Source organism: Pavona decussata, unplaced genomic scaffold, assembly GCF_977016875.1.
Source record: "Pavona decussata unplaced genomic scaffold, jaPavDecu1.1 SCAFFOLD_102, whole genome shotgun sequence".
NCBI classification, from domain to species: domain Eukaryota; kingdom Metazoa; phylum Cnidaria; class Anthozoa; order Scleractinia; family Agariciidae; genus Pavona; species Pavona decussata.
In genome coordinates this window covers 3266870-3291376 of record NW_028145517.1, presented here as the reverse complement: position 1 = coordinate 3291376, position 24507 = coordinate 3266870, and the positions used below count along the sequence as shown (strand labels likewise).

General features: G+C 39.1%; 1 protein-coding gene across 1 annotated transcript; it reads left to right on the top strand.

Moving 5' to 3' along the window:
- The first annotated feature begins 265 nt into the window (after positions 1–265).
- LOC146471667 (uncharacterized) lies at positions 266–23808 on the top strand. Its single transcript, XM_085120182.1, has 23 exons — positions 266–612; positions 1245–1328; positions 3688–3738; positions 4530–4576; positions 4993–5065; positions 6042–6123; positions 8404–8610; positions 8921–9082; positions 9468–9532; positions 10078–10161; positions 10785–10813; positions 10978–11024; positions 11776–11847; positions 12859–12920; positions 13356–13400; positions 14564–14701; positions 15975–16034; positions 16432–17431; positions 17582–17655; positions 18852–19158; positions 20730–20770; positions 21130–21297; positions 22504–23808. The coding sequence occupies exons 1-23, from the start codon at positions 439–441 to the stop codon at positions 23116–23118; spliced, it is 3687 nt and encodes a 1228-aa protein (XP_084976308.1). The 5' UTR covers positions 266–438; the 3' UTR covers positions 23119–23808.
- The last annotated feature ends 699 nt before the right edge of the window (positions 23809–24507 follow it).

Genomic DNA, 24507 nt, shown 5'->3' with positions numbered 1-24507 from the left:
TAATACAGCAGATGGAGACGTTTATAATTACTTGTCAATATGCACCTTAGATTTTCCCCCGCAGATGGCTGACATAGCGAAGACGTTTATGATTACTTGTCAATATGCACCTTAGATCGCCCCGGCGTGATCTCAGTTGATAATCTGTTGCATGAGGGCAACCTGTCATGTCCGCCACTGTGATGTTGACTTCCGGGGGCGTGATCGAAAAGGACTGGCGCTCAGTGACGTCATTCACTGTGGTAGCAAACCGCTGACATACGATTAACGCGGCCTTTTCTGCGCTGCAATGGCCGACCCGCGTGGTGGTAAATGAAATAATTTCATTCGCGAATCATGTAAAGAAACGCATTTTCCTCCCAAACAACACCATGAGGGACAAGCGTTAGATAAAGAACGTTCTACAAAGTAGCAAGCCAACAGTCTTGCCCTACAAAAATGCCTTCGTCGAACATCAAACGCAAGAAAAAGCCGGTTCCCAACAATGGTTCGAACAGCAACGCTGGCAACTTTACCGAAACGGCAATGGATGAGTTCTTGGCACGTTTGAACCTGTACAGAAAACCTATCGCTAAAGATGGTTCTTGTCTTTTTAGAGCGGTTTCGGAGCAGGTAAAGTTGTCTCTTTTCTGTTGACTCGGTGGTGAATTATATTTTGGCAATTCAAGATGACTTTGTTATTTTTTATTAGAGACGTGTTCTAAATGGGCTCTCCCTCTTGCACATGACCCAGATCGTCTCTCCCGTTAACAATTAGTCATCTATATTTAAAAAGTTTCGATTTTATTATAATTGATATTTTGTTTTACAACAAACAGTTACTTCAAGCTTGCGTTAGCGAACGAACTTTCGATCGAAAGTGTCGGTTTGATACGCACGCGAACCAATATTAAGCTTACTGCTCTAGCTAGGTCCTTCTACTTATCTTATTTGTTACTACGTTTTAGTACAGTACTGTTGTTGACATGTCTTCGCCCTGACAAGACTGTCTTCTTTGTGGAGTTTTGGTGGTGACCGACTATTTAAATTTCCATACCGCTGTGAAATTACTGTGGACCGATAATTAATACATTGCAGCTATGCACGTCTTTTCAGGACCATTGTGCACAATTCCTTAACAGCAGGCATCGGTCAAAGTAGTGACCCTTTAATACGATAATCATGGATACTGTTAAGGACCCTTCATTAGTTGTTACAGCTATATATTATTGCTGGAATTTTGAAATCAATATATTTTTTCCCAGGTTTACAACTGCCAAGCCAAACATCTTCAAGTTCGCAAGGATTGCATAGACTACATGCGACGAAACAGAGATAAATTTGAAGCGGTAAATAAATACCATAACATGCATACACAGTGTTCCAGATAAGAGAGGGGTCTTCGGTCAAAATCCCGACAAAGCTGGCTTCTTGACCCGACAAACTGGACATGGTAATCTTAAGAAGATTTGTAGAGAGCTACTGACCCCTCAAAATTCTTAATTGACATCTTGTCTTTGAAAGTTGTCTGGAACACTGTTATACATGTACACTCAGTAATTAATTATGAAAACTGCCTCTTCATTTGAACACTGAATGTGTACTGATAGAGAATGACTTGCATCTTGTCTGGCGACAGCTTTCTGCCTAAATGTACCTATATTGTATGGTGGGGAATTTTGCACCCCCTCCCACCCTGTCCTCTCCATTTATCCACTTCGGTCTGGCTCCCTTAATTCCATAGCATACCTCAGCATACCTCATTATGAAAAAAAACAACAACAACAACAACAACTCATTATGGGAAATCAACATGCTATGAAGTTCATGCAAATTTCCAGAATTTGCATTAATAGGCCATTTTTAACTCGTGAATGCGCGCATGCGCAATGAACGAGTTATAGCGATAGCTGGCTTTTGACTTGGTCGATCAGTCGGTCGGTTTTGTCGTTAACTTTCGGGCGTGCGCAGTGAGTGAGTTTCAAATTCAATTAGTGGGAAAAACATGCGAACATTTATTGTTCACGGCGCATCAGGAAATTCTTATTCAATATGTAGAGAATAATTTGACGATCATTTAGTGCAAGAATGGAGATTTTTCGTTCAATCTGAGCAAAGTTACAAGTTTTTTCAGTTGTTTCAGAAAGTCCGGGGTCGTAAACTCAATTAGTGAAAAAAAAAAAACGTGAAAATTTTTTTTCACGACGCGTCAGAATTCTCTCATTCATTCTGTAGAGAATAATTTGACAATCATTTCAGTGTAAGAATGGAAATTTTTCATTGAATCTGAGCAAAGTTATAGGTTTTTATCGTTTTTTTCTACAAAGTGCGGTTTCTTTTAAGAATTAAAAATAATTGAATTTAGAAATAATTTAATTAAAAATAATTTAATTTGTCAGTTTTCACGCGAAAGCGGGACGTGCCATGTCACGCATAATTGACGTCGTAAACAAAATTATGCAAATTTCTGGTGAAATGAACACTTTAAGATCTTGTCAGCTTTCATAGAGGTTTCACAGGGGAAAAATGTTTCATTTTCGAAATTTACAACTGGTAATTTATGGGAAAGCAAAAGGACGCGGTCGATAAATAATTCTTATTTAGCAAGAGCTTGTCATAGTTCATTATTTTTACTTGAGGATTGCGTGGACTGAACTCCAAAGGAAAAATTTCACGCATTTATGTCGGGCATGATATGTAATGCGATACTTTGTTGAACATATTTCCCTTTGTGAGATCGGCTTGCCCTACAGTAATTTTGTAATTTTAATTCCCAAAAAAACTTCACTTGCCCATCGGGCAAGTGATGGTTAGAATCCATTAGCCCGATCGCGAAATCCAGTAGCCCCGGACTATCGGGGACACGAATTTGCATGACGTAGCTGCACATGGCGTGCTCCTATGAACTTTGAATAAAAAAAAAACACGTGATTTTTTTTAATCGGCGCATCAGAATAATCGGCTTATTCAATCTGTACAGAATAATTTGACAATCATTTTAATAGTACAAGAATGGTCATTTTTCGTTACATAATCGGGCAAAGATATAAAAAATCTTTTAGCTTTTGAGGAAGTTTCCGTAGCCGTCTAAATTTCAATTACTATGTGTCATCTGCATTCACGAGTTGGCTCACAGGAGCCTTTGATCATGATGGCGAGGGTCATTTACTGTAACTACCAGAATCCTTCAGTTTGTTGTTTTTTCTTGCAAATTAGGGATATTGTTGTCTAAACCTCACTGGGGTTACAAAATTTAAGTAAGGAAGGAAAAACGAAGAGGGTTCTGGTAGTTGTGCAAAATAATGTCATTTTCAATTCAAGTTACATTGTTTTCTTTGAGCATTAATTTTTTATTTTAAAATAAAAACTAGGCAAATTAGTAACAAACAATGTTTCAACATCCTCATGACAGCATTGTCAAGCTTGAATGTCAGTGTCAAATGCAGTGCAGTATTTATGAGTATATTTTTTATAGATCTAGTGTGAAATAATGCGAAGTACTTCACTGCATTTTTTCACACACTTTCACAATACTTCTCCATGTTTGGCACTGACATAATTTTGAACTTGACAGAGAAACGAGGACATGACCTAAATTAGTAGCAAACATTAGCTCCCTTTTTTGGTTTGGTTGTTCGTTTTCGTTGCTGCTGTTGCTGTATTTTAATTGTGATTTTCTTTTTATTTGTCTGTTCTTTTTTTTTTTAGTTCTTAGAAGGACCATTTGATCATCACTTGTTTCGACTTCAGAACCCAAAGGTACAAGAACTTTTAAGTTAAATGATGTAACAATATAATGTTATACATTAAATTCAAACACTGAAGTTCAACTACAAGTAATTTGTACACTGTAGGTTTTGGAAATTTGTTGAAATTAAGCATTCTTTTAGTCCCTGTGTTTAAAAATGTTTTAGTGAGCAATTTAGCTTTTTCATTTTTTTTATCACTGAAATTTATTCCACAATGCTGAGAATGGTAATTTACGATCTTTTAGATTTCAAAATTTTCTGGGGAAGTCCCAGACTCCCTTAGAGGGAAGGGCCTTGTGTCCACTAAGTTGACACACCCCCCCTCTACTCTTCTAGGGGCTGCTGCCTAGTTAAATAAAAATCTTATTGAAACCCCTGTATCGCCTATGCATTTTTCAGACAATTAAGACACTGGATAAAAGTTAATAACTAACCATTTTTCACCTAAATGGAGGTGAATAGTGGTGGATATAACCTTGCCGCTTTGCAGCTCAGTAAATATCCACCACTTTCACCGACACTGAAGTGAATAGTTGTTTTTATATATCACACAAGCTGAATAACTAGCGGACCAAAAAAATACTTTATTTTTGACAATAATTATACCAGTATACGGAGAGATATTAAACTGGCAAAAATTTCGCTGTGCGATGCTCATTCGTGGTAAGCGATTTCTTATTATAAATAGTACTTGGCTAATCGCCTCTGAGTTAGCCAATCAGCGCGTGCAAAAAGCACTTAGTCTATTCACTTGAATGTGTAGTATATACTAAGTTGTGTTATATTGTCTTGTAAATATAGGAATGGGCAGGTCAGGTGGAGATAAGTGCTCTGTCACTGATGTACAAGTAAGTTCAGTGTTACTGTAGCTACATGTATATTACAGTGTGGACCAGGCTGTAAGCCAGAATTTGACAACAAGCACATCCAAGCGACAGGTCTCTGGTAAAAGTATTTAATGGAGTACATGGAATGTTTAGTTTCACTTATTCAACTGGACAAAAATATACCGAGTGCTGAACATCTGGCAAATGTGAATGTACATACAGCTTTTCTGTAGAAAGAAGGAAAGAAATTTGTAATAAGTTTGCGTGTGCATACTGTAGGGTTTCACTGAAAAATCTTTAGTTATGACCATCCTAGCTTCTATTTAAGGGTGCACACAGTGTACAAAATAATAGATGGGAATGTTAATTATGCAAATAAGATATATTAACAGTCTCAACCCAAGATTGTTTACAAGTTTGCTTGTTTACTCTTGCAGGAAAGACTTTGTTGTCTACCAAGACATCAATGCTGAACCAACGAAGGTGACAGACAATAACTTCAAAGACAAGGTGACATAGCCAATATTCTGGCATCAGAATTAGTCTCAGTCAACTGTGAAACGTCTATCTTTGCAGCAAAGCAATACTCCAGGGGTCAATAAAACTTTTACACTGTCTTGTAGTTACAAATTGGGGCTTCAGTTTGACATGCACACATGAAAAGAAGCACAAAGAAAAGTAAAAAACAAGAGATCTCTGGCAGTGTTTATTGAACTCATTTTCTGTGTGCATGTAATCACTATAGCCCAGATTGTTGGTTACAAGTGTAAATGTTTCATTAAAATAGCCCCAGTACTTCACCAGTGGTCTAGAGCAAGGATTTTAGCACTGACTCGCAGATGGGTTTATGGGCAGTTAAATTCATCTGCAGTGCAGGCTGAACAAAAAGATTTATTATCATAAGAAAACTTGATTGACTGATAATAATTACCTTGATTAACTGATAATGATTAACCACATCCTCCATTTCAAAGGAAATGCCTTGTTTTATTCACAGTCCTCCCTTTTCCACCCTAAAATACAATTAACTAACTAAGGAAGCCTTCACAAGGCATTGGCTATGAACCACCATTTTTATTTGTCATCCATCAGTGCCTTTAATCCCTGTCTTACATCTCTATTAAGCAAACTGTAACTTGTCAGGCAATCATCCTGGAATATAATGTTGGAAAGTATGAAGTATGTTTGTGATTATTGAAGAGATAGACAAACTACAGACTGATACTTATTAAAAGATACAAAATATATGCAGTTTGTGCGTAAGTACATATGTTAAACCACAACATTTTCCCATGACTACAAATTTGCAATAAAAACTAATAAATCTAGCCTTTGAAATAAATGGCACAGCTAATAGCATGTATTTGTGCATAGATTATCATTAGGACCCCTATTGTCTGACCTCTTATCAACAACTACCTAGGCTTGACATTTTTGGTGGCTGCTTATAAGAAGGTCATTAACTGATTTATTATTGTATGGTTAGATTCTCCTCTGCTATTCCAATGGAAACCATTATGATGCTGTGTACAACATTCAATTCCAGAAGAATGCGGCTCTTTGTCAGTGTAAGTGTCAAATTATGATTTACATTGTTTTTCTTGTCTAGATGTACATGTATGTACATGTAGACCTTTCATTCACAAATGGTGGCTTATTTTTGTAAGTTGTGTTTTCATGATTATTAGACTTAAAGCCTTGTTAACATGTGCAAAATTCAATAGAATTTTTATTCTTAAACGAGGTTATATGGGCCAATAAACATATGGGAGAATGACAAATCAGCCAGCATTTATGAAAAAGGTATATAATGCAGTATTTAAGGGGACCATGTCACCCCAGGTGCATGCGCATGTTGATGGAGAAGCAGTTTGAAATCATTGCCCAACTCTTTCAAATACCGTCAGAGAGTTCAGGAAGCTGTTTTCATCTGTTTGAATCGCATTCATCTTTGATAAGTTAGCTGAGTGTTTTATTTACAAAAGTTCTTTAGTAATTACACGTACAGAAGCTGTTTGTTGCGATATTTTTGAAAGCTTTGCATTTAGTGGAAAAGCAAAAATCCCGTGACAAGTTGTATGCAAATTAGTCTCAACCAGCCTCTACTGCCCATGTGCTCCAGCTGACATATTCCCTTTAAGCACCCACTCATTTTTAAGTATGAGGCTGGGATGGACCTGAGTGAGTACTTCTGGGGTGTTTGACTTCCAAGCCTCCTCCCAAAGACCAAAAGAAGGAGTCAAATCCCATCACTGCCCCTTCTTAGTCAGTACTGGATCTATACTGATCATTACACTGTACATTCAACAAGCAAGTACTTTTTTACAATAACTGTCCAAATTCCTGTGTGCTGATTGGCTCGTAGCTATTGTCTATAAGAGTACAGACAATAAAAATGACGTCAGATGTAACACGCGCGTTTTCTCAACGAAAAAAATTAGCCAATTTTGCTCGTACTTTTTCCATAGACCATAAAATGACGCCATAAAATGTCCAAAACTTGACGGTGAAACCACTCGACTTGGGTTTTGAACATTTTCTGACGTCATTTTATGGTCTATAAGAGTATAGACCATAGAAAACTGCCGTCGATTTGTTAAAGTGCTACTATGATCAAATTTTTACCTCTTGAATTTTAAGGTTTATCACATAGAATTCTAGGAAACATTAAAAACGCCGTTTACCGTTTCTAAATATCTGCATTGGTTCCAGAGATATTCACGTTTGAAAAATGTGTGAAATATGTAAATGAGAGGACTGATGACGTCATATTCTCAACTCAATATAACATCAAGTATATAAATAGGGCTATCTCAGTCAATTTACAGCAGAGACCATTGAAACCTGGCAGGCTAATAGTTCTAAAGGCAATACACCTAAGGCTATAAAAAATCGGTTCCCATGGCAACTCACTCTTTTCCAGTCCCCTCCAACCTGATTTCAATATTTTAGTGATTTTCAGCTTGAAAAACATTTAACAAGGCCACGAACTCGACCTAGCATATTTATACGCTTGCTGGATAATGCATATGAGGCACCATTGGCAAAAATCAAAATAGAACGCCGAAGGTGGCCAGCAAAGCCTTAAGTATCAGGGAGGACTGGAACCCAGTATGTTGCAATGGTAACAAAACTGATAAGCTCATATTATGGAGCGCACCTAGAACAATGTCACTGCAAAGAATCAAACATTTCTGATACAAATTGGCTGAGATATCTTTATTATAATATTTGAACAAAATTCGGTTGAGTTTGTGACGTCATCACTTGGCTAATTTGCATATTTTAAAAACTTGAATATCTCTGGAACAAAAAGAGATACTTGAAAATAGTAAACAGCATTCTTCTTCACGTACAGACTACTTGTTTATGTTTTAAAATGACTCAGATTAGAAAGACGCGAATTTCATCATAGTGGCACTTTAAATATTATTTCACATGTAAGTGTAGGGAGAGCAGGGCAGATTAATTGCCTGCCCCCCCCCCCCCCTCCCCCCTCCTCCTCTTAGAGCCTCATATTTTTAGTTGCATTTAGCAGCAGAAAATGTCAGTGTTGAGGATAACATTTGTGATCTGCGATAACTGGGGAGAAAACAGGACTTTACTTTGAATGTAAATACATGTAATTCAAGCTTTTTCTGTGAACTGGGAGATTTATCTTTGGTTGGGAGTTTGCATCTTGAAAAGCATCATCTTTCTATACAGATGAGATTTTGCAAGATACTGTTTAATGCAATTGTGATGATTGAAATATTGAGAAATTTCTTAACAAAGCAAAAAGAAAAAATATAAGTTGTGAGCATGGCAAGTATAAACCTTGTTTTGAATTTTTTTTTTTTTTTTAACAGCATTGGTCTATGAGATTCTATACCAGAGGGTGTTCTCTGAGCTGGACAAGAAAGAAAATTCAGTGAAGGGTTCCAAACAAAATCCCCCAAATGATTTGAACGTGATGCCATTTTATCCGAATGGACTTGGAGGTGACGACTCTTTTAAAGAAGACAATGAGGACAATTCTGGTTGGACGGAAGTCGTGAGAGGCAGATCCAGTAAAGGTAAAACTGATTATTTTGATCAATGAGCAACTGTTTCATTAAGATTTTGAGCTGTTGGGCAAGAGGTTATTGCACCTGCATAGGATAGTTAACTTGGATATGTTCTGTTGTTGGAAACATTAATTTGTTTAGATAAGTGTTCAAAGTTGTGTTCACAAATGACCAGTCAATATTTGTCTGGTGGCTGGTCCTTAATGAAACCCCTGCTAGTAGTAAATGTCGCACTGCTAAACTGTTCATGTACATTGTAGGTACAGTTTAAAAGGTTATTCACATAACTTATTGAATTATGTTACAAAATATTTTTCAGCTAAATCTGCTCGGCAGAACAGGGGATATGAACAAGAAGACATTAAAGATGAGACTGTGAAACCTAGCTTAGATCAGAAGCATGGTTGGCAAGCTAAACGATCCCTGGATAGTGAAATGTACCGCAATGTTGAGCTGGAAGTCTGGGAAGATTCTAAGAATGGTAAGCTATTGATAAAATAAAATAAATAAATAAAACACTTTATTTTAAGTGTCAATGTATTTAGCGTGGAGCACTAATTGGAGACACTTTACAGATTGAATTGGAATTTAGAAGTGTTGGTTTTTGAGGACAGGGGAAAACCGGAGTACCCGGAGATAAATCTCTTGGAGCAAAGATGAGAACCAGAAACAAACTCAACCCACATGATGCCGAGTCCGGGAATCTAACCCGGGCCACATTGGTGGGAGGCGGGTGCTCTGACCACTGCGGCATGCCTGCTCCCCATGTTGATATCCTCTTTTAATCTGTCTGAGTGCTTTGTTGACTGAATAAACACAATTCAAGTCAGATTTTGACGTCATTTATTTAATTTGCACTTATTCAGGCCAAGAACACCAAGATCGGTCTTACGCAGCGAGCATTCAGTATCAACCCGGTGACAAGTGCTTTGTGAGTACATGTATTTCTTTTTTTAAGCCCCAGTAATGACTGTATGATATCCAGTTTCATGTCACAGTATCTCACTTGATTTAATGTGCACTGTTAAGTATACAGTGTTTGAGAATAATGGAAATGATTAACAAACAATTTCTCCCATCCTGTACTATCAGAAATGTATGGAAAACACTGACAAGAGAATTTGTATCTTGATCTTGAAACTGAAAGCAAAAGGCAGCTACACCTGTACATCAAAATTAATGATGTTGTCCGCTTGATAATCATCAATGCTTTGACAATTGGCTTGCATCAAAACTGATGAAGAAAGAGTCGAACTACTCACAACATGCATGCTAGTTCATTTTAAAGATTTTAACCTCAGAAAATCCCATTTTAAAGCCAAACAATAATTTTTTTAAATGAGAGCTGTCAGATTTTCTCAGTTTAGATTGTGCAGTTTGCTCAACTGGCTCTCTCATGTAAATTTGTGCTGATAGAAAAATACAAAATTAACTTGTAAGCCAAGTATAAGAATTTTATTGTTTCATGTTTTTTAGGCGTGGCTGGGTCAGCCTGATATTGCAGACAAAGTATACGAGGCTGTTGTTGTGTATAACCTTCCTGTCCAGGGAAACATTGAAGTAAGTTCAAAATAATTTGAAATGACTCAATTTATACATCACACATTGTTTTGCATTGGTGCTGTTGACAAAATTGTATTCCAACATAATTTAGAGTTTCATTATCTGTGTAGGTTTGTAATAGCTATGATTAATAGCTATGATTAATTGTATTTGGTGGACATATTGCTCAACTCTCAGACGCTTCTTTCCACATATTGATCAGCGTATAAACTGCAGAGCTAAAGGGAGAATACAGGGCAGCCATCTACGTCTTTTGTTGTAGTGGTTGCAGCAAGTGCCAAGTTTCTTTGCTCAAGAGCTGGAAGAGGGGTTCCCAGATTAGTCCCATCATTTTTATATAGGAGTGTATTGTCCGTCTTTCATAAGTGAGGATGTTATAACTGGGGACTCAGAATTTCTCTTTCGAGACTGATTCATGACTGATTGATGCATATCAATTTGTTTTAATTATACATTTTTTTGGCACATTGTTTTTTAACTTCCAAAAATTTTGGGGATTGGGTGGGGAGGGGGGGGGGGCCACAAGCCCACCCCTTCCCCGCCCCCTACTACGGGCCTGCAAGGGAATAGCTTAGCTTCAAATTCACCATGTTCCTGTTTTTGTTTCAATTTTTATTCAGGTAAGGGTTCCAGAACTTCACAACAAGTGGTAAGTGTGTGAATTTGCAGATCAAAAATGTGGCTATAAGTTTATTCAAGTAACATGTTACAAATTCTATACCTGCTTTTGTATTTCTCTGAAAATGATTTTTTTGGTAAGTTTTTCATTTTGGTTGTTATTCATCTTTTTTCAATATTTGGTTTTATTTTCAGCTTTGTGATTTCCCTTGAAAATTTAAAGCCCTCAGAGAACCCGCAAGGTATGTGTAATTAGAAAAATAATTTACTACTGTTGTAACTGAACTGTGTGCAGTTGAACCTTGACTATCTGGATTTCTCTGTTATTCAGACTTTGGTCTCAATATTTTCATAAAATATTAATTTGTCATAGTCATGGACTAAGGTCACTATTTTTAATACTTTCCAGCTGTACATTTTGCAGAGCTTACTTGTTGTTGCAAAATACAGTTGCTAATTGTAATACAGTCGTAATCGCTATTACAGGCACCCTGATAATACGGACAGCAGTTAAATCCCCGGCAAAAATAAATTGGAGATGTTCAACTGAAATAAATTCCCACTATTACAGACTCTCGCTATCAAGGACACTAACTCCCAGGCCCTAGGGTGACCGCAATAAACGAGGGAGTTGACTGTAATACACAATAACTACCTTTAGTATCAAGAAGGATTCCTCAAACATTATTTTGATAGTTTATATATCGTACTGTAGTTATGTTTTATGCAAGGACGGTTCAATGATTAGATACTGGTTACACCCCTTATGTTTCTCTATGGTTCATTAATATTAATGTTTTCGATCATCTGGACTATTTCTCCAGACAAGTTCAGATAACCAAGGTTGTAATATACATAACTTTCTTGGCTTCCTTTTGTGTAAGGTAAATTGCAAGTAATGAATGCAGCTTACAGTACATGTAGCTGCTAGCATTTGTGGTACAGTGTACATGTACTTGAATAAAATTAATGTTTTGATTTTGTTTTACTCAGACATAAATTACAGGGAGCTATCAGGCTACTACAAGAAATCTGAAGGCACAGGGGGACAGCCTGGTAGTGATGGTGGGTGAAAAATGCACTTTTAATACTTTTGCCAATGATTACTTGTAGATCTTTTATGTTATTGTAGTTTATTAAAATCTATATTCATGTATGTATTTATTTATTTATTACTCCAGATGACGTAGTCAGCCAGCGTCTTAAATTCTGTAGCGCATTCCTTTCGTATTCTTGGGAGTCAAAAATTGCCTTGTTTTTTTAACTCTCCCGTATCCCGTACCCGACCCAAAAAAATCGTGTGATTTTTATTGGCTGCAACTTCGAATCACGTGCAAGTCAGGTTGGATTGCACCATAAATGTTCATTTCGCCAGACATTTGCATAATTTTGTTTACGACGTCACTGATGTGTGACATGGTAGTATAACTTCTAAGAAGCACTCGACATTTAACACGGTGGAAATTGGAGAGTTCCTGGCGAAGGAATCATGCTTTGTTTGACAGTTGTAGAACCACGATGAGACTGAGAAGAGGTCATTTATAAGCTTACGTTATCGTAATCACTAATGAATTTCCAGTACAACTACAAGGGAAACAAAGTAACGCGATCATCGTGACTCAAACTATTCCATTAGCAAGGATAGTTTCATCAATCTGCGAAGCATACAATTGGAATAAATGAATCAGCATCACGCGTAAATGCCAGTATAGGCATCTTGTTTATTTATTTATTTGGTTTACAGCCATTCAAGTTAGCTACATTATTTATTATTATTATTATTATTGAACGCATTGTTACACTGCCCAAATATGGTCATGGTGCACTGAATATTCGTCATCCGTAGTCAACAGACATCTTGCGATATACATAATTATTTCATGGTCTATTGTCTCCAGCATTTCTGCAATAAAACTGTGCTTTGTTGTCAATGTCTTGAAAATTAAAACAGTTATCCTGCTCATTCTTGTTGGATTATTCCATGTAATTTTGGAGGATTGATCATTTTATATTAATTTGCTCATAGCCACTACTTCCAAGCATTCAATGCTTTCATTTCAACTTTTGTTTAAAAAGGTGATGGAAAGCGTGGAGGAAGAAGAAGAAATATGCCAGGAAGACCTCCAAGAGGCTACAAGGTGAGACATGAGAGTGAAAAGGTGTAATTAAAAAATAAACAAATTAAGTGATTCTTTTTAAAGTACTATAAACTGCCGCGTATAACACCCCATCCCCCACTTATAGGTCCTCCCGGTTGTAGGCCCATGTACCTGTAAACCAAAAAATACATCCTATGATATATAAGCCCCCCCCCCCCCCCCCCTGTAGTTTCATTTGTGTTGTTAGTTTTAGTTTTGTTCCAAATATTGACGTTTTAAAGCTTAATTAAAAAACATTTCGAGACGGGTTTTTTATTCGCGTTATAAGCCCCCTCAGATATAAGCCCCTCCATTAAAATAAGCCCATCTAAAACCCCTTACAAAGTTGTATAAGCCCAGGGTTTATAAGTGGCAGTTTATGGTATTATAATGAAGATAAGTTCACCATTCATTGTTTGTTTGTTTGTTGTTCAGGGTGATGAGCAAGGCGAGGATGCAGGCGCTAGGAAGGGCTTCCAGGTAACTGCTGTTGTCAGTGCATTGGCAGGCATTCATTGTCCATGCTGCATCCTTAAATTAAGCCAGTACCTCATGTAAGGTAACTGGCCTTTGTCAAAGACTGGTCATTAAAGCGATGCTCGAGTCTTAAACAAGAAGTGTTACTATAAAAGGGCAAGCGCCTCCTTCCTTTCACACCTTTGTGGGTGTGAAATGTAAATTTAGACGCCGTTCAGTCGTGGTACTTTGTTGACTCAAGCGTCCTCTGAAAAACTATGCCTCAAAAGTTCCTAGTATCACCACAGCAGTATAAGACATCAGTTTCTAATGCGATTTAATATGTAACAGGATTTATTCAGAAAACTAAGCCCATTTTATCAGCGAGGTTCGTAGAAAAAGCCGATTGTTTTTTGTGAGTTGTTTAAGCTCTATCGTTGATTGACAACTGAAGGTGAGAATGGCCAGGCTGGGCCCTCTTTATAACAGAATTTCTTGTTTAAATCTGAGTACACTATGTGTCTAGCACACACATTTAAGCATTTTGATTCTTCTTTTAGTCATTAGTATTCTGAATTTAAGGACGGTGCCTACTAATACCGAAGTATTTTTGTGCAGTTTATGACTATGTGGGGTAAGTAGACCTAAGTTAGGGCCATTGGAATCCAAAAAGAAAATTGGGGGTAACCACGCATTTTTCAGAGATAACTAAGCGATAATATCTCTAAAAAGCGCCAAAATATAAAGCAATGTATGGGATTTTTTCCTAAATTGAAGCTTAATTATCTCTGAAAAATGCATGGTTATCCCCAATTTTCTTTTGAGATACCAAAAGCATTTGCCAAGTTCTGTTTTCTCCGCATAGTTTTAAACCGCACAAAAATATTCCTGTATTAGTAGGCACCACCCATAGGAAACCCGAGTATCTCGAGATGCGCAGAACGTATGCGCTGTAACAATAGTAGGCACCGTCCTTAACACCATAATACCATCTTCTATGCAGACGTAAGCTGTGCTTGTCATTTATGTGGGGTGGAGGGGGGGACTATCTTTTTCTATTTTCAACTCTCAATTTTTTTGCCACAAATTGTAAATAAAACCAATGACTTTGGTGATGTATGTCTTACCTTTGACGATTTTTATTTGCATAACTATGATGATTAATAATCTTGACTTGGATGATTTAGGATGACTCTTTTTCAAGGCCACGTTCTGGTGCAGGGCCACGTGACAAGTTTGGGCGAGGCAGGGGAAGGGGACGTCACCCTCGAGGGCGTGATGATCGACAGTTACAGAGAGAGGATGAAGAGGCAAAGCTAATGGCAGTGAGTTATGTTTTTAGTATCAATTTAAATTACAAGTGTTCTGTCAGTCGATCAATATGTGGTTTAAGGGAGCAATTTACCTAAATTTGAATGAAATTTAAAGAGATTTTAAGAAGGGATAGAAGAAAGAAAATGATTTTTGGAACACCAACAGACAGTTGATACCCACGTAAGAGCACCCCAGGTTGTTAGTGGACTAACTTGGTGTCCGTCTATTAATTATTAACTACAAATTCTAATTTTAAAACTTCATTAAATCTTCAATATTTCTTATTTCTCTTAATTTAACCAATCCTTCTTAAAAAAAAACTGCTCCTCCCAAATGTACCCAAAAATCACCCAAAAATTCACAAAATACCCCACAACACAGATTCACGGGATGATGGTAGCGTTTTTGGATTGCTTGAAATGTAAATGAGATAAATTATTTCCATTAAAGCCATGTCAAGTGGTGGAAAAATGGCGTTTAGGTGAATTGTCCCCTTAATAAAATAAAAATAAATAAAAAAGGATGTGCTGTTTTGTTAGCTGTGATGAACATTTTACTAGTTTGTAGTTTACTCTCTTTCTCTCTTGCTGTTTTTCACACATACTATCACATAGCCGAAATTGTCGCTAGTGCAGCATAAAAATTGGCAAAATATTCAATCTCTTGATCTTTTCACAAATTGTTTTACCAGCATCGCACTTGGCGAAATAATATGTTGTAAAACGTTTGATGCAGTAAGAACTGCGCTACCTGTAGAACGTCAGGTTACAAATATACAGACAATGTGCGAAGCTTTCAACAAAACTCCTGTCGCTTGGCTGGGTGTAAGATGAGCCCCCCCTCCCCCCTCCACATTTCAAAACGCTCTTCTGCCTCTGTATCTGCATTGACTTACCAGCTACTGAAAGTCAAGGGGTCCTTTCTTTGAGAGGAGCACAGATTTGGAGACATATTAGGAACCCTCCAATTTTTTTTTAACTTACTTTTGCAGTGGGGGGATGGGCAGGCGGGGGGGGGGGTGGGGTGGGGGGGAGATGGACGATTTTCAAATGTGTTACTTTGTGAACTTTATAAAGCTTTTGCAGGCCACAAATTTTTTCTATTCTAAAACTTAAAATGCCATTTCTTCCCCAACTCCCAGACTCCCTTTACTATTGGTCAAGACAGCTGGATCAGCCACTGATGATTACAATATACAAAGTCATGTACCTGTCTGCAGGTTGTGGAGTATATAAGACAGTCCTTCCTGTATGTTAGGTAACTTGTATCATTTTGCCCATGTAGGAACAAGCTAAGCTGGCAGAATTGCAAGAAAAAGATCCTTCAGCATTTCCAGCTTTACCAGTGAGTTATGATTACAACACTGTGTATTTACATAGACTTCAGATCGGCAACAGTGGGGAGCTTTTCCTTTCTAAAATTTGCACTAGCAATGGAACACATTGAACTTACAGTTGCTTGTATAGTTGTTCTGGTTTGAAGATGGCATGATATGCCGCTCTGTTTCAAATCTCATGCTGAGCACTTGGATTTGTTTCACGGTAGCCCTGTTTTCAAATCCAAGGCCACGCTTTGTAAATAGCCAACTGGTTTGCCTTGCACTAGTGTTTTGTTGAGTTTGTGTATTTCTTTCACTGAGTTATAGTGTCCCCAATTAGCACTACAGTGATAAATACTTCAACACTTAAATAAAGTCATCCATTTATTTATTTATTTTTTAATTTAACTGTAATTTTTGCAGACGCAACAGACAGAAGAGAAGCCTCAGTCTTCAACTGAAGCTGCGCCAGATCAGAGCCCTGCTGAGTTTTGGAGTCGTTTGAAAAACACTCAAGCAAAGCCAACGCCAGCAGTGGCCAAGGAATTGAACCAAGCCACTGTAGCAACAGATAACAAACCACCTAGTGTAGCAACTTCACCAACAAACTACCAGCCAAACAGCACCAAAGTAGACGAGAAGGAACAGGAAACTAGAAAAGAAAGACCACCGACGAAAGAGCTCAAAGCACCAGCTTCTCAGAACATTGAAGCTGTAAACAAGATAGGAGATGCTTCAAAGAAGATGGAGGTGAAGGCTCCAGAAACAAGCAGTAACCCTGTTGCTTTGGAAAGCGGTAAGATGGAGCAGAGTGAGGCTGTTAAACCGACGCTGTTACCAGAAAAGGATGTAGTGAAAGACAAGGTGGATCTCTCAAAAGGAGCTTTGTTAAACGAAATGAAGCAACCAGTAACAAGTTCTTCTAGTGAGCTCAAAGCCACTGTGCAAAAACCTAATACTGAGGAGGTTAAATTTGTTGATGTGGCTGAAGTAAGAACTGCTTGGTCAAAGGACACACCTGAAAGAAAAGAACCGAAAGCACAGGAAAAAGGTCCAGAGAATAACGCGAAAGAGCTTGAAGCAGCAGAAGTTAAGAAGACAGAAAAGTTACCTACGGTGAAGCAAGGTATGAGGGGTGTCATACGTATGACCAACTTCAACAGCAAACCACAGCAGGCTTCTGAAACTGAGGATCAAGTGGAAACAAACAAGGATGATGTAAAGCTGCTGAGAAAGGATGATACTCCAAACTTGAAACCAGAGCTTGTGGGAGAGAGTTCTGCCTCATCTTCTCCAGGGAAAAAGACTGTTACATTTGCAGAACCTCTCAATGAAAGTGGAGAAATCAAGGTGCTCGTGAACACAGCAAAAGATTTAGGTGGTAAAGATGGGAAAAGAGAAATCCTTGCTCCTCCAACACTAGGTATTGCAATTCAAAGAAATGACTTGTATTGAAAGTTTGATTCACTATGTAACATTGTAAGAATAATTTATACTTTTGTTGCGTGTTTACATGTGCCATGCAAAGTGAAGCCGGTTAATAAGTGGATGTGTTTAATTTTCCTTTGGACAGTTTCAGTTGTGATGAAACCAGCTCCAACTTCAGAAACTGTGCAGCAAGAGAATCCATCCATTCCCGGTTCAGCTGTAAGTACTTTAATTTGTTTGTTTTCTCCAGACACTGTTTGTGTAATCTGTTATTTGTTTACTAAAATTAAAGCCTGCATGTACAATTCCTTCCCTGTATTGTTGTGCTTAACCCTCTAACTCCTAAGAGTGTAAAATGGTACATACATTGTAGAGCGGTTTTCAATTGAGTGTCGAAAGCAATTCATTTATTGCGTTTTTGCTTTGGTTTTGCATTACTACGCTCTGTGATTGGTTGATAAAACTCGCGCCACTTTCTCAACCAATAAGATGTAAAACCAAAACCAACCGTGCCTTGCTCGCACGTGTTTTCCCGCGCTTGGCGCCGATTGGTTCATTGCGCTGTTTACACCTGTTGTGATTGGTTTTCCTTTGATTTTAGTTGTACGACAATCGATTGAAAACCGCTCTAATGCTATAGCTTGGCCAATTGCTCATTAAAAAAGATGTGCTGGTTGAAAACACAAATTTCCCCCTTCTATCTATAATACAGATAAACACCCCCAAAACTTTTCAGCTCTACTATTTTCTGAGCACGTATGGTACATGAAATAGTGATTTATGACATACACTGATAATCTGCATTCAAATGTTACGTGATAGATAGGCTAAACCATTTTTACAAAAAAAAGCTAGTGATTTACGACAAACACTGATGGTATGTGATAGATATAATAATCGTATTCGATGGTTTTACATGTAATACGCGCGGATATTTTGCGAATTGCGTAGTAGTTTTCGGGGCGAGGAAAAATACGAGCAATGAGCAAAATGTCCGCGTGTGTTATATGTAAAACCATTGAATAAGAGATTTATTATTCCACTACAAAAAGAGTTTGTTATATTTGGCTTCTCTTTTCTGGTAAGAGTGTTGAAATACACCCGGCATCATCTGTCCATCAGTATATGGGGCGTGCGAATGACGTAAACAACACAGAAAGCCAGTGAAATGTCGTTGTCCGTATTCGCTCTGTTGTAAACCGGTCAAACTGGGACACTACAGTGTATTACGGTCTTATATTTTGCGCGTTCTCTTGACCTTATTTGGTGAAATGGCATAATAGTGACATGTTGTTATTTCTACAAAAGACTCGTTGACATAATAGAATAATAAATTGGCATATTGTTTGTAGTTGTTAACATTTATGAAAGTGGTTCATCTGCATCTGCTTTAACTTTATTTCGTTGTTTTTCAGACTAACAAACCCAACAAGAACACGTCTGAAGATGAAGTTGCAACAACGAAAACCTCCGTTCCCAACAACAGCGCAACCCCTAAGCAACAAAACCACTCCACCTCCTCCCCCCAAGATGATACCGACAACCAGAGCGGTGAAGGGGCCAAGCCTGCACCCTCTACCTCCCCCACAGTTTCCCAGCACCAGGCTACATACCAACTGCCATTCCTTCCTGTCATGTATACACAGTTGCCAAACATGACCAGTCATCCACGCATGCCTCAAGGAATATCCATGGAAAGTGATGGTTCAGATCTCCCAGAGGGTACGTTCTTTCTTGCACGCCCCGCATAGACCACCTTTATCGGAATAATTTTAAATTTTTACGTAGGCCAGGAAATGAAACTCCCTTGACACTGCTGTAGAAAGCACCTTAAATTGACAGTCTTGTGTTAGCGGAGACACAGTTCCGCAGAGCCGCGAAAACGAGCGGCGAGGCTGTCTGTAAAATTCTCAGTCTTTGATACTGCTGTAAAGAGCATCTTAACATTGGTTAAATGGCCAAGTTTGGGAGTCTTGTCCTTATGAAGTCGCAGTTCTGTAAATTCAGGAAATGTCAATACAGACGTTTTGTCCGTCTCCCGTCTATAACAAACATCCGTCAAATTCTCAGACTTAGCAGAACTGTATCCTTAAAGCCGGCGACACATCTGGCGTTTTTATACGCCGATCGCGGCGAATTTGATCGCCAACGAAATCGCTTGATTTTCGCCCCCGATTATTGCGGACACACTTGGCGATTTTTTTCGCCGATCGCGAGGATGTGGCAGTTTCGAAAAGTCATTGTGATAAAATTGCCCAACCTGATGGGTTGACTTTACTGGCGATTCGCAGTGATGAGCGTAGAAAATCGCGGGAACGGGCACCCTTGGCGAATGCCGGCGAATTTAATCGCCGATATCACATGCCAGATATCGGCGATTTTATGCGCCGATCGCAGCGATCGGCGAAAATCGCAATCGCTGCACCGGGCACACCTGGCGATTTTCGCCGATCGCTGCGATCGGCGTATAAAATCGCCAAGTGTGTCGCCGGCTTAAAGGGACGACTTTCAAACTTGGCCGTTTAACCACTTTTAAGATATGAAAGAAATGTGATGGTATATTTCCAGCCTGGTGAATGAATGAGAATGGTGATTATTCTAGACAGTGACGCAGGCATACTCGGAAAAAAGAAATCCGAGTGCTCCTATCAGGAGTCGAACCTAAGACCTTCCGATTACTAGTTCGGATGCTCTACCTCTGAGCTACAGGAGACTCGTGGGAGCTAAGGCCATTAAACTAGGTTCTTTTTTCCGAGTATGCCTGCGTCACTTTCTGGAATAATCATCATTCTCATTCATTCACCAGGCTGGAAATATACCATCACATTTCTTTCATATACCACACGTTCGACATTCAAATCCTAGCAGTATGCAGGATGTTTGTCCCATGAACCTAGTTTAATGGCCTTAGCTCCCACGAGTCTCCTGTAGCTCAGTGGTAGAGCATCCGAACTAGTAATCGGAAGGTCTTAGGTTCGACTCCTGATAGGAGCACTCGGATTTCTTTTTTCCGAGTATGCCTGCGTCACTTTCTAGAATAATCATTCTCACTTTTAAGATGTTCTTTACAATATTGTCAATGGAATTTCCTTACCTGGCTTACATTAAAATTAAAAATTACCTTGATAACGGAGAATTCTATTGATGCACAACCCAAGGAAAAGATTGCCTTCTTCAGTCGCACACCACGAGTCAATGATTGTTGATGCGTTTAGTGTAATTTATAATCGTTATATTGGTCAATTTAAAGTTAAAAATTATCTGGAAAACTGAGATGCCTGTTTCTATTTCAGATCCAAACACGCTTCGATATTTTTTCAATCTTGGATTTCAGGTACGTAATTTCCCAGTTTAGTATTGTTTTCGCGTTGTGCTACATGTAAACGTGTCATAAAGTTACGTAGCGAAATAATCATGAGAATGGCACTGGCAAACTCGGAAAAAGGATATCCGAGTGCTCCTATCAGGAGTCGAACCTAAGACCTTCCGAATTACTAGTTCGGATGCTCTACCACTGAGCTACAGGAGACTCGTGGGAGCTAAGGCCATTAACTAGGTTCATGGATCAAACATCCTGCATACTGCTAGGATTTGAATGTCAATGTGTGGCATGTGCAATGGAATAAATGTGATGGTATATTTTAAGCCTGTAAATGAGTCTGTCATTTTATTGTTGTACCATTGTGTTTTTAGTACCATGTGCAGCTTCACCAGCAATGGGCAAACCAACAGATGATGTACTATCCTCAAGTATACCCGATGCCTTCCCAGGAACACATGCAACCCCACCCCGCTGTGTCAATGGGTCAGCAGCTACCCCCTTCAGTACCGCAAATGATATACCAAGCACAGCAAATGCAGGTAAATTGGTGTGTTTACTAGTGTGACTGCATGTTTGTGTCAGTATATGAACTATGCGTGTTTTTTAGATTAGCCCGTGTACCTTAGGGGGTGTTTACATGATACCGGCGCGACTTTCATTCCGGTACGAGTTCACTTCGTTTCGCTCTTGTGGCTCTGTGTTCGCTTACATGAAATCAGGACAAAATCTCATACCGGAGCAAGTCATACCGGTGTACGTTCACCCCGATAACTGTACCGGAGAAAGATTGTCATTCCGGTACAAGAACTCATTTCAATTTATTAGAGAGATTTAGCATCGCGTTTACGGCAAACGCCAGGCTGAAATTTTCTCTTTGATGGAAAACAATGAAGCTTTTTTGGTTTAAGTTTATCTCCACTCAGTCGGCGACAGCTATCGAGCAAACACGAAAAAGAGAGAAGTGAGTACGAGAAGTTTATGCATTTTAGAACAAACAGCGGCTTGACGTTTCCCGTTTGGCGTTAGCCGTAAACGCGAAGCTAAATCTCTCTATGTCATGTAAACGCGGTACGACTGTTCTTTCCGGCATCAAATCCCACCTCCCCGGAGTCTGGAACGGGTAGCGCATGCGTAGTCTTCAGCATCCAATTCAAAATGGCGTCAATATCACGTCGGTACACATGAAGTATCCCTTCACGTATACGTGGAATAAAATCTCATGTCATACCGGTATGATACTCTCACCGGACGAGTTTCACGTGTAAACACGCCCTTACTTTTTCCAGCAAGTTGGAAGCCGCGACTACCCGAAAACGACGAAGGCAAAAGGCTGCTAATTTCGACAGTAATTTCGGAACCTCAATCTAGTATCATGGCTGCTGTTTGTCACATCTGGCAAAGCTTTTAACCCTTTAAGCCGTAAAGTGATCAGCATCAAATTTCTTCTTGTATTATCAATGCTTATTCAACCCCTGACGTCATGAGAATTTAGTATATGATCACCCGAGGTGAATTTTCTTGGTATTTTAATAACTTCTCCCCAGTACTTTTGTAAGAAAAGTATGGGTTCAAGATAGGAGAATTTGTTCTTTGATATTAGGGGTCAAAGAGTGAAATGTCTCAAATGGTGAATCAGAGAACCCACGACCTCCGGATTAGATCAACCGTGGTCTGTCGACTGAGCTACGAGATTAAGTCTTTCATCCGCTGTTCAAAATGTTTAATAGGCGTTATGAAACTTTCAGGCATATCACTCGGCTCAAGTCCCGCCAGTGATGCAAGAAAACCCAGGTTTTTCTGAGCGTAGCTCCATGGACAGGAACAGTCCTGGGCAAACACAACAGCAACAGCAACAGCAGCAGCAGCCGGCCATTTCTCTGCACCAGACGTCGCCTTTCATGCCCAATCAGCATCATTCCACGTGGCGGGGACCTCGGTCAATGCCTGGGTACCAGGGCAAGCAGGTGCATATGGGCGGGTATAACTCCCAGGTGCAAAACCAGCAGACACCTCGTGGCCCCATGCAACAAGGTGCTGGCAACAACAAGCCCCATTATAAACAAAAGAAGTACCCAAAGCACCGCAACGATCAGTACCTTTACGGTGCGCAGTCGCAACATGCACAGACCCAAGGCCCAGTGGTGCATGGTGCGCATGCGTATTCTAGTGCTTCACAGACCGCTGGATCGTCGTCGAATCAGTTTGGTTATATGCCAGGCGGTGATCATGCCGCCGGGAAGGCAACCGGAGACTACTATCATAGCAATCAGCAGTTTGCAAACTTTCACAGCAATGTGTCTTCGAACATGTCTCAAGCCCCGCATTCTGCCGCGTCCAACTTGCGGGCGCAGTATCCCTAAAGTGGGTGGAATGACTCGATTAAAGTCCATTTATTTGGACTGGGAATGTTTGAAAAAAAAAAAGAAAAAAAGAAAAAACTCATCAGGCCAGTGAATGAATTAGTAATGTAACTACCATCCTTAACAAATGAGCGTGGCCACGTCACTAAAAAACATGACTTAATTTGGTGACAAACATAACATACATTTTTTTTTTCATTTAATGGTTAAAAGTTTGACCGGCCGTTGCGCGAGCTTTGGTGTTTTAGTAAGTTGTTTGTAACTGAAGTTTGACTAAAACTGTACGTGCCCTTGGCTAATGTTAATCTTTCAGCGTTCATATCAATTGAACTCGTTGCAAAAAAATATTTTGCGCAAGTAACTGTTTGCTGGTCGACAGTTAGAGTTGCGAAAATGCGCCGAACGTACAATCAGACTTTTAAATGTTTGCTGAGAAAACGTGCCCTTTTTTTTCACCAAATTAGCTCATACCTTTTCTTGACGACGCCACGCTTAGATGAAAACGATGGTAAGTGTATTTTGGACAGCAGAGGAGCCGCTTAGCATGACAATAAGCGAGGATCGCCTTTGAAGCAATACGGCGGCTTCACTGTCTAAAGTACTACTTCGTGTTATGGTTCTGTCGTAGTGTGACACGTGTGATAGTGATGTAACGTGCTAGAAACAAAATTAAAATTTGATGTGACGTAATGTTGGGATGTCTTTACCTTCCTCCCCCTCCCCCCTCCTCCCTTCCACCTGCACCTTTAAAATCGTTGGAGCAAGACCCCAAGCGTCGGGTATGAACGCGGCCTCTCGTGGGGTCTGGGGAGTATAAATTGGGTCTAGAAGAGGTGTTAATTGTTTCTGGGGAGTATGACTTCATTGATTGTAAACTTTGACCTCTGTTGATCACAAAAATGTATTCGTGTGTACACTTATGAAAGAGGTGAATGTTCTCGCCAGCATTTTCCAATGCCTGAAATTTGCCGCAATCATGTTGTAGACGGAAAAGCGTCCAAGACGAGAATGTCGTCTCAAGACGGACATGAAACATTTGGTTATAAAGTAAAATTATGGTAGAGTTTTTCACATCGAAGGGAATCCTTTTAACCCGTGCACTTTATAATACATTTGGTATCGGATGTTCTTGTTTTCCTAATCTGTAAATCAGTTTATTTATTTATTTCTTTTTTTTTTTTTTTCTTTTTTGCTTTTGTTGCTCAGTTTACATAACATATTTATGTTAGCCTATGTTATAGTTATGAACATGGCGAGTTTGTAACTCGCTCTTGAGCGTTTATTTGCGCAAATCATGGTAATACATGCAAGCGTTTTGATTTAAACTGTTATTTGCTCACAGAGCAGTTTTTTTAATTCAGTGTCGTAAAACCCAAACCAAAGTAATTA

Coding starts and splice junctions, on each gene's coding strand:
- LOC146471667 (XM_085120182.1), top strand. CDS start 439: ATGCCTTCGTCGAACATCAAACGCAAGAAAAAGCCGGTTCCCAACAAT. Junction 4,577..4,992: donor GCTCTGTCACTGATGTACAA/GTAAGTTCAGTG, acceptor TTACTCTTGCAG/GAAAGACTTTGTTGTCTACC. Junction 11,848..12,858: donor GGGACAGCCTGGTAGTGATG/GTGGGTGAAAAA, acceptor TTGTTTAAAAAG/GTGATGGAAAGCGTGGAGGA.